The sequence below is a fragment of the Anser brachyrhynchus genome, assembly GCF_964034855.1.
Source record: "Anser brachyrhynchus genome assembly, chromosome: 17".
Classification (NCBI taxonomy): domain Eukaryota; kingdom Metazoa; phylum Chordata; class Aves; order Anseriformes; family Anatidae; genus Anser; species Anser brachyrhynchus.
In genome coordinates this window covers 2,196,560-2,206,551 of record NC_137710.1, presented here as the reverse complement: position 1 = coordinate 2,206,551, position 9,992 = coordinate 2,196,560, and the positions used below count along the sequence as shown (strand labels likewise).

Genomic DNA, 9,992 nt, shown 5'->3' with positions numbered 1-9,992 from the left:
GAAGTGCTGGACGTAATTCTTGACATTCACCGGCTTAACAAGGTCGTCTCTTCGGTATCCTCCGCCCGTTTTGCTCCCGCTGGAAACTCCGCTGGGGACGGTGGGATGCGGCGGGGTCCTTGCACTGATGTGGGTGGCGACGCCTGGCGCTGGCTCCTCCGGCACAGGAGCGCTCTCGCAGCCCAGGCCCGCAAAACCTCGTTATTTCAGTGCCCCCGCTGCCAGGGGAATGAGGGGTGCTGCGGGAGGGCCCCGGGACGGCCGTGCTGGCTGCTCAGCGCCGGGACCGTGGGGCTGCCGAGGAGCCCTGTAACCTGAGCTGCGCCTTCTGGAGCCGCAGGATGAAACCCGACCTCCCGCAGGCGTTCGACCCTGAAGGAGGGGGGACTCCGGGAGCCTGCAGCCGCCTTGGCGCCTCCGGCCGCCTCGTCCCGCTGGCGAGCGGGATCCTGGGCTGAGCCTCGGAGGCTGGGGCTCCCCGGGGGGCGTCCCCTCGGTGCCCGCGGGGCGAACGCCACGAACGGGGCCGGGTCGGAGGCGCTGAGCCCCCGGGGGGAACGGGCTCGGGGCCGGCACAACCTCGGAGCAGCGGCGCCGCCAGCCTCGGGCTGCCCGTGCGGGCACGCGGGTGGGCGGGGCGAAGCGAGGCGGGGGCCGTGGTTATGAATGGAGGGGGCGTGGCGATGAGCGGCGGGGGCGTGGTCACGAGCGGCGGGGGCGTGGTTATGAATGGAAGGGAGCGCGGTGATGAATGGCGGGGGCGTGGCGCTAAGCCGAGCGGGGGGCGTGGCCACGCGAAAAGGGGGCGTGGCCGCGCGAAAAGGGGCGTGGCGGGCGGGGGGGCGTGGCGCGGGTGGCGGCGCCGTGCTGTCGGTGCGGCGATGCTGCGGCTGGCGCTGCGCTCCCCCCGGCTCTGCCGGGGCCCGGCCCGCCCCGGGGCTCCGCTCTCGGCCGCCGCCGCCGCCTCGCCCATCCCCGCTCCCAACCCGCGCCCCGACATCGCCTACAACAAGGTAGGGCCGGCCCCGGGGGGGGGCGGCGGCAAGGGCTGCGCGGGGCGAGATGGCCGGGGGAAAGCGGGGGGGCTGTCCCGACGCGGCTCGGGGTGTCACGATATGGGTGGGGGGTGTCCCGCTGCGGGAGGCTGTCACGACGCAGGCGGGTGTCCCGACACGGCTGGGGGCTGTCCCGACGTAGGCGGGTGTCCCGACATGGCTGGGCCGGCGTCCCGACGCGGGTGGGTGGGTGTGTGTCCCGATATGGGTGGGTGATCCGACACGGGCGGCTGTCGCGACGCGGGCCGGGCGCTCCTTCCCCGCGGCCGTGGCCTGGAGCTCGGCGAGAGCGGGACCCGCCCCGGGCCGGCCCCGCTGCCCCGGCCCCGCTGCCCCGGCCCCGCTGCCCCGGCCCCGCTGCCCCGGCCCCGGCCGTGCCCGCAGGTCCCCGCAGGCCCCCGGGCTGCCCGACACCCGCTGCCGGGGCGATGCAGCCCCAGCCCCGCGGGTGAAACGGGGCGCGGCGCCGGCGCCCGGGGCGTTTTCCCCCCTCTCCCGAGGCTCCCCGGGGCTTCGGAAGGACCCGGTGAGAGGGGAGCCGCCGCGGTGCGGCTCCTTTTTGTCGGCTGGCGGCTGCTGGGCCGCCTAGGCCAGAAAATCGCCTTCAGATCCGCGCGGTTTTGGAGCCCCCCGCAAGCTGAGTCCCTGGAATTAAACAGCCTGCTAAGCAGCCAGCAAACAAATACAGCTCGTAGCGATTCCTCCTAGGTCTGGCTCCGAGGCGTGACACTGCTTCGCTTTCTTCCTTGCAGATTTTCATAAACAACGAGTGGCACGATGCGGTCAGTAAAAAAACCTTCCCAACTATCAACCCAGCGACAGGAGAAGTTATCTGCCAGGTTGCCGAGGGCGATAAGGTAAATATTCCCTCTGAGATCTGTTTGTTTGCAGCGCGCAGGGATTGCAGAGCGGCTGACCCGCACCGAGGCTGCGTCCAGTGCTGCTGCTGTCCTGCCCGAGCACTGCTCTCACAAAACCCTCCGGCTTTGCCTCTTCCCAGCGGCAAGCTGGGACTGGAAAGGGTGGGGAGGAACAGACGTGGTGTGGAGTGGAGCCTGTGCTGGGAGGAGCAGCCGTGGGTGGAAGCTGCTGGGCCAGGAGGGGATGAACGCTGAGACCCCTGCTGTGGTGGGAGCGTGACCCAGAGTCATGGCAGGAGAGGAAACAGAAGGCCAGGGTTGCCTGAACGGCCTCCACGTGCTGTACACGTGCAGTGGGAGACCGTCCCCAGCCCAGGGAAGTAAAAAAAAAAAAAAAAAAAAGAAAAAGGAGGGAGCAGCCATATAATTGCCCTGTGCTTTATGCAAGGCCCTCCTAGGAGTCTGTGGCACAGCAAGGTTTTGTTTCCCAGCAATTTGGGGCTCATCCTCCAGTCTGGAAACTCATCTGTATTCCCCAGGGGAGGGGTGAGCGAGGGAACCCTTTGTTGTTTGCTTGTCCGTGGCGCAGTGGCTTGTCTTGGCGAGACCATTACAGCAAGGCAGAACAGAAAAACAACTAAAAGCAAATTAATGTCCCGACTGGACAAAATGAAGGATTAGAGATATTTGATCAAGGAAAAAAGTGCTTTAGAATGTGCTGGTGAAATCAAATCCTGAAAGAGTGTCAAAGCAGACTTCTAAAGCTCTTTCCTTGCCTTGTTCTAGGATGCAAACATTAACCCAGCAGATGATATTGCAGAAATAGCGTCAATATTTGCACTCCACATAGCTGAAATAAGAGGCACGGGTGGTGTTTCCTCCTGGAGCCCAGGGAGGGCATCAGCGGCATGGTGAGAGGGAGGCCGGGGCTGGTTGCGCCCTTCTCACCCCCCTTGCTTGGACTCCTCTGCAGGCCGATGTGGACAAGGCTGTTAAGGCAGCCAGGGCAGCTTTCCAGCTGGGCTCGCCTTGGAGGAGGATGGACGCTTCTCACCGCGGGAAGCTGCTGAATCGCCTGGCTGACCTGATTGAGAGGGACCGGGCTTACCTGGCGGTGCGTATCGCGCTCTGTGGTCCCTCGGCCGGGGCAGAGGCGGGTGGTGGGAGCCCATCGGTGTGGTGAGGGCGTCAGCCACAGCTAACTCTGAGCTGCCTGGGAACCTGAAAGTTAAAAAGCCAACATGCAGAACTGACACGAGGAGCAAACTGAGAATCAAATCTAAATCCGTACGTGTGGTATTCCTCGTCTCGTGCTTCAGGCAATCTCAACGTCTTTTGTAGGCGCTGGAAACTCTGGATAATGGCAAACCGTACTCCGTCTCCTACTTGGTGGATCTGGACATGGTAGTCAAATGTCTCAGGTAGGCATGGAGGCTGCGGTGACAGCGCGGTCGCTTCACGCCCCACGCTCCTGCTCAGCTGCCTGTGGAAGCTGAGCCTCTGATGCCTCTGATTCAGGCTGGTTCCGACCCCTTGGTATTATCTGGCCCTTTCAGTCTCTGTTTCCATCTCTTACCTTTTTTTTTTTTTCTTTTGGTTAAGAAAATTCCTTTTGTTTCTCCTTCCTGTGACTTTTCCAAAGGGCTCTTGTTATACGTATGTTGCCCTCTTACTGTATGCAGAACTTGCACAAATCTGTGGTGCAGTGCAGGAGTGACACAACAGATGCCACACAAATTGCTGGCAAATGTGCGAGACGAAAGTTTGCATTTACTGTCCACTCTTAAGATCACCTTCCTGGGAAATACTTCTATTAGTATGCACTTTATGAAGCGACAGAAGAAGGGAAGAAAGCAAAGAGCTGGAGGAAATCTTCCTTGTTTTCTGTTTTCAGTTCAGTGACCCAAACTTTGTTGTTGCCAGGTACTTTGCAGGCTGGGCTGATAAATTCCACGGCAAAACCATCCCTTTAGACGGAGACTTCTTCTGCTACACCAGACATGAGCCAGTGGGAGTCTGTGGACAGATAATCCCGGTAAGTAAAATGTATCAATAGGTCTTGAAATAGTATTTCAGGAAATGAGTGTTACGACGAGGAGGTATCTTAAAGTGCGAGTCTGTTGTGAAGCGCTGCTTCCTTCCAATGCTAAAAATAAAGTGATCCTGGCTCCAGCCGGGAGGGCTGTTACTTTGCTCTGGCAGCACAGACCTACTTGTTGATTTCATGGGGTATGGGTAAGATTTATTTTGTATCTGCCGCAAAAAAAAAGAATATTAGCCCCTTTATTAGCCCAGAGCCACAGTTAAATTTAAGCTTCTGTTTTTAATGCTAGGTAGTAGTTTGTACAATGAGGAAACGGAGAACTAGCATGCAAAATTCAGTTTTATGTAACTGGTCTTATTTCTGTAACTGGTAGCAAGCAGAGCAAAGAGCTTTGTCAACAGCAAGGCCTCAGGTATGCAACGATCCCTGGACGGTGATACCTGCGTGTAGGAGTAGCCACATTCTGGTTGTTGCACGCTGTGTTTGCACGGGTTTTGTGTCTGCATTGCACAAGAGCTGAATGGAAATGCCTCAGCGCTCTGTGAGCACTGCCCTGTCATTACAAAGGTTTCTTGCAAAACATGTAAAAAAAAAACATTTAATGGCTAAACGGAGAGTAAAGATTAATTCCAAAAAAGCTGTGGTTTCGCAGTGGTACTGAGAGGCTTCACACGTCAGTACAGTTTTCCTGGGCAAGCAGAAGACAGTGCTTGAAAAGAAGCCAAAAACCGCAGCTAGGGAAGGATCAGAGGCTGCTTCCATAGGTGCTGCACCTCCAGATTTGAATAAAGCTCGCTCGTTACTTGCTCGGTAATTGGAACTTGCAAGCTCAGACCAGCAAATCTCTCCTTGTTTTCCAGTGGAACTTCCCGCTGCTGATGCAGGCGTGGAAACTGGGGCCTGCCCTGGCTACCGGGAACGTGGTCGTGATGAAAGTGGCGGAGCAAACCCCCCTGAGTGCCCTCTACATAGCCAATCTGATCAAGGAGGTGAGGGGAAGGGCTGGGTTTCCATCGGCTGACTCGCTAGCGCTGCTGGAGTTCGGGGTAACGCAGCCAAACTGGAGGGCACGTGACAGGAACAGAGGAGGGCCGTCTGGTCTGGAGAAAGGCTGGATTGTCTTGGATATCGTAGTGTTTGGATATCTTAGCGTTTGGTTCAGCAAAAAAAAAAACACATTCAAACACCATCTTCATAAACGCATATGCAGAGGACATCCTCCTTGATTTAGGGAAGGACTCTGAGGTTCAGCTGAGTAAACTTCAGGGTGATTAGAGAGCTAAAATACGTGCTAAAATAAAAGCTAAAATAATATATAACTCCAAGCCATGTTTAGGGTGCAGGGTGGGGCGAGGAGTTGTCCCGGTTCTTGCAAATTAAACGTTAGAACTGAAGACCTGGGAAATGAAAATGAGCTAGGCAAGGCTCTGTTCTTTGTGGGAGGCGTTTTGGAGGGTTACTAACAGCCGAATGCAGGTGAAAGCCTTGATTCGTGGAAGGAATAACGTTGCCCTCTCCTGCTGTGAACCTGCAGGCCGGATTCCCCCCAGGCGTGGTGAACATCATCCCCGGCTACGGGCCCACTGCGGGCGCTGCCATCTCCTCCCACATGGACGTAGATAAAGTGGCCTTCACTGGCTCCACAGAGGTGAGGGGGGGCCTTTACCTTTAAGCCCTCGGGACGTAAAGATTATCTCGTGTCTGTATTGCTTCTTTTGTCAAAATACTGGAGGTGCATCACCTTCTACAGCTTCCTTCAAGAAATACAGCTGACTTTACAACGTGACATTCAGTTTTCCTTTGCGTAAGACTCTTTTTAGGTGCTTTCTTTAGAGTATTTCCTATTGTTTTCCTTGATCTGCTTTGTTCTAGAGGTGACACTCTAGGCGGACTTCCCTTAAAGCCCTGACAATGAAGGGATTACTGTCAAACTGCTGACTGCCACCTAAAACCAGCCGCCCTGCCGGGTGTTGCTGCGGGCTGGAGGCAGTCCCTAACGCCTCTTCTCCTGGTGCAGGTCGGGCACCTGATCCAGAAGGCTGCAGCAGAGAGTAACCTGAAGCGGGTGACGCTGGAGCTTGGAGGAAAGAGTCCAAATATCATCATGTCCGATGCCGACAGTAAGCACCTGCTAGCGGAGCGTTTGGTCTGTGCGTTTCACGCTGGCTTTCTGCAAGCAGAGCTGGAGGGGAAAAGAAAGCTCTCCTACGTCGTGTGTCCCCAGCTCTGACACCACCTGGCTGTTCTCTCTGCGTGAAGTCTCTGTGCCTCCTGCTGCAGCTGCCGCATTTGTGTATCAGGGCTTCTTCACTCCCACTTCTTTCCCAGTACTGGGAAGAAGCTCAGTTATCAACAAATGAGAATTGTTTCAGTATCTTCCTTCAGTTTTCTCAGTTCTGTTTTTCTTTCTCTCTCTTAGTGCTTACCGCCCTTTTCTGTCCTTATGCAGTTCTGGTTCTCTCATCTCTTGCACATGAGTTCATTTTTGATCTGGATGAACCAAATGCCTTAGTAAGGAAGGAGATTCTACTAGAGCCAAACTAACTCATCTTTAATATCTGTTAATTTCAAATAATAACTATAATCTGCCTCAGATCAGATTTTTTTTCCTATTATGGGATGCACTAATGGATCTTTATGCTGATTAAATCTGTATCTAACTACCAAAGCATAGAAAATGCCCGTCAGCTGAAAGGACCTTGTGTCACTGATGCTCCAGTAGCTAGCATGATAATAGTTCAAAAAAAGTCACTTACTGACTTGGGCTGGTTTTGTCTTCCTCTTCTCCCCCATCTTAGTGGACTGGGCTGTGGATCAAGCCCACTTTGCCCTCTTCTTCAACCAAGGGCAGTGCTGCTGTGCCGGATCCCGAACGTACGTCCAGGAAGATATATACCATGAGTTTGTGGAGAGGAGCGTTGAGAAGGCCAAGTCCAGGGTGGTCGGAAACCCGTTTGACTCTAAAACGGAGCAGGGACCTCAGGTGAGAGCAGGAAACGTCTGGAACTGTTATTTCATGAAATTATCCCAATCTTGAGTCATTGTGCATCGGTAGGTCAGGATCAGGGGTATGCTCCAGTCTCCCACATAATCTCCTTTGAACTGTGCCCATTACGTCTGTGTGCAGGAGGGAGAAGTTAATTAACCATTCTGGTTATTCCAAAACCTCCACTTGAAACTGGCACTTAAAAACCCTCATCTCCCTTTGAAGCTGGCTTGGCAGCCTATTGAAATGGGGAACTGTGATGGCCCAGTTGCGTGCCGGAGAGGCTGCAGCCAAATCCATTTTTACCCCCTGCAAACATCAAGCTCACCTGTCTGTCCTGGCTCTCAGGTGGACGAAGAGCAGTATAAGAAGATCCTTGGTTACATTAGTGCCGGGAAGCGTGAAGGAGCCAAGCTGCTGTGCGGTGGCAGCCCCGCTGCAGACAGAGGCTACTTCATCCAGCCAACTGTCTTCGGCGAAGTGCAGGACAACATGACGATCGCCAGGGAGGAGGTGAGACCCGCGGCACCTTTCTGTCACCTTCACACTTCTTTGTCGCTTTGCACCCACTGGTGTAACACGAGCCGGGTCTGCAAGCACTGGACATTCACGTAATGAGAATAGAAAGAGAAACTTGGCACTCTTTAGGAAGTTACCGCAGCAAAATTCCCTCCAAATTACATGCTGGGTGCTTCATAATATGGGAAGTGACCACAGTGATACTTTGAATGTAGCGTCCTGTGTAACTTCCAACATACACACACAACTCCAGCATCAACCACAGCCTCTCCTGGGATCACTTTGCAGTTTTTCACTTGATCTGTTTGGATCTTGCAGATATTTGGGCCTGTCATGCAGATTCTGAAGTTCAAAACAATTGAGGAAGTAATTGAGAGAGCAAATGACTCCAAGTATGGTCTAGCAGCAGCAGTCTTTACGAAGGACCTTGACAAAGCTAACTATGTGTCTCAGGCCCTGCGAGCTGGAACAGTTTGGTGAGCCTTGACACTTTTTTTCTCCCTAAACTGCTGGCAGCTTTCATGTGCGCTGTGATTTCTTGTTACACTTGCTCCTTGATAGCCTGTCTCTGCTTTGGATCAAATTTTACAAGTACCTCACTGAATGTAATGTCAGACCTTCAACTGCAGTGCTACTTTCGGTGAAATTTAGGAATATTAAGTTTCCATGCTCTCATTGTGAACTAGTGAGTGGGATGGGGGAGCAGAACTCCAGCACTGCAGTTGGCAATGACAGCAGCTCCTGCAGGGCTCTGGGCTTGTGTGATGCAAGACACGAATTGATTTCATGGTGTTCTGTTTCGTGGCTGATAAAGATGAGGTTCCAGCATTGATTAAATTTGCTGGTTGAGATAACTAACAAATGGGGAAATTGTGACTAGAAATTCATCCGTCCCTCTGCTGTAAACAGCTGAGATGTCCATTTGCTGTGGTAAAAGCTCTTCTGTTAACCTGTTCTGAAGCTGTAGGTGCTTAACTCATGCTTTCCTTTTCAGGGTGAACTGCTATGATGTGTTTGGTGCACAAGCCCCATTTGGTGGCTACAAAGCATCTGGGAATGGGCGAGAGCTGGGAGAGTATGGTCTGGAGGCATATGTAGAGGTGAAAAATGTGAGTATCCCCCTGTGTGAGTTCTTCTCAAACATCTGCTGTAGCTCCAAATTGTCTCTGTACCTGCTGGTGTGGGCCTGAGAGTTACCGTTCTTTCTAATGCTTGAACCGAACTTGGAGCTGCGCTTCTGAAGTAACCACAAACAAAACTCCGTGCAACTATTTAAATCAGAAAGCTAGTCTTGTTTTGTACAGCTTTAGAAAACAAGGGTATGTGACCTGACTGACTGATTACCAATTGCCTGCACCACTTGGCACCGTTTAGCTGTCTCTCACTGCAAGGAGTGGAAGTGTGCTGGCTTCTCTGCAAGCTTATTTTGTGGAGAGGCTGTGCTGGGGGCGAGCGTCAGTGGGGTGGAAGCTTCTGTGTGTCCAAACTGGCAGATGAATACTGGGCACTTATCGCTCAGGAGGAGGAATCTGAGCAGTGACCCCCAGCATTAATGCCGCTCTCTGGAGCAGCATTGCTGGCGTTGGGCAATAACTTCCTGGAAGGCGAGGCAGAAGGGCTGGCACTCGGTCTTCCCCGCAGCTGCGGTGTCGGACAGGTGATGGAGCTCGTGGGCTGCGGTGGTTTGCCTGCGGCTCCCGAGTCGTGACCCAGCACAAGGTGTGGAGCAGCTCAGGGCCTCCGGCGTGTGCCCGGCAGGGAGCTCGTGTGGTGTGGGAGCAGGCGTGGTTGGCTGTGCTCTGCTGGGGCTCCTCTCTCCCAGCGAGCAGGGACACCTCTGGAGAGGTGCAGGGACCACCTCTGAGCTTCCCCCTGCCTCTTAGGACAGGTCTCCTGACCCCGGCCAGTGACTGCCGCCGGGGACACGCTGTCCTCTGGCTCGGGTTCCCCTCGGTGCGGTGCTGCTGCCCTTCAGGGGAATGCAACCGGCTGCTGCCTGCAGGAAAGTGACCTGTGACTTTTGTTTGCCCTAGGTAACGATCAAAATCCCACAGAAAAACTCCTAAAGGACAACAGCCCACCCCCCACGTTTGGAGAACACCTATGCAGCTTTGTGAGGAATAAAGCAAAGGAAACCTCTTTAACACGCAAAGCTTAGGTGGCAGCCGTGTAACTCTGCGTTAAGGAATTATGCTTCGGAAGGTGCCCGGAGGAGCTCTGTCTTCAGAATACTGCAGCCACTTGGTAACAGGGCCATACTCCTGTTGCAGCTGATGAAAGTGTTGGGTTTATTCCCTCAGAAAATCATTTATTCGCTTGTTTGCGGTAGGCTTTGTAAGCGCTTCACAGCTCCAGTGCAGCGTGGGGGGGTGCTCCCCTTTTTGTACCTGCGCACAATAAAGTTTTGTCACTAAAGCTGCCCCTGCCTTCTGTTGGAGCACGGGGGGGTGGCAGCGAGCTAAGGAGGGACTCGGATTTAGTGCGATTATTGATTCCGTGTGTGCGATTTATTGATTTATTCACTTTTA

The 9,992-nt window shown here is 54.2% G+C and overlaps 1 protein-coding gene across 2 annotated transcripts; it reads left to right on the top strand.

Moving 5' to 3' along the window:
* The first annotated feature begins 248 nt into the window (after nucleotides 1-248).
* Nucleotides 249-9,879, top strand: ALDH2 (aldehyde dehydrogenase 2 family member). 2 transcript variants are annotated; one of them, XM_080559388.1, is made up of 13 exons: nucleotides 249-277; nucleotides 1,556-1,912; nucleotides 2,889-3,029; nucleotides 3,257-3,336; nucleotides 3,839-3,950; nucleotides 4,820-4,948; nucleotides 5,494-5,607; nucleotides 5,977-6,079; nucleotides 6,758-6,942; nucleotides 7,294-7,458; nucleotides 7,783-7,940; nucleotides 8,459-8,573; nucleotides 9,498-9,879. In XM_080559388.1, the coding sequence occupies exons 3-13, from the start codon at nucleotides 2,955-2,957 to the stop codon at nucleotides 9,528-9,530; spliced, it is 1,269 nt and encodes a 422-aa protein (XP_080415514.1). In that variant the 5' UTR covers nucleotides 249-277; nucleotides 1,556-1,912; nucleotides 2,889-2,954; the 3' UTR covers nucleotides 9,531-9,879. The 2 variants fall into 2 exon arrangements, with proteins under 2 accessions (XP_080415514.1, XP_080415513.1); XM_080559387.1 differs by lacking the exon at nucleotides 249-277 and adding an exon at nucleotides 825-1,013 and having other exon boundaries at nucleotides 1,808-1,912.
* Nucleotides 9,880-9,992: the final 113 nt, after the last annotated feature.

Coding starts and splice junctions, on each gene's coding strand:
- ALDH2 (XM_080559387.1), top strand. CDS start 882: ATGCTGCGGCTGGCGCTGCGCTCCCCCCGGCTCTGCCGGGGCCCGGCC. Junction 3,030..3,256: donor GGGACCGGGCTTACCTGGCG/GTGCGTATCGCG, acceptor CGTCTTTTGTAG/GCGCTGGAAACTCTGGATAA. Junction 7,941..8,458: donor CTGCGAGCTGGAACAGTTTG/GTGAGCCTTGAC, acceptor TTTCCTTTTCAG/GGTGAACTGCTATGATGTGT.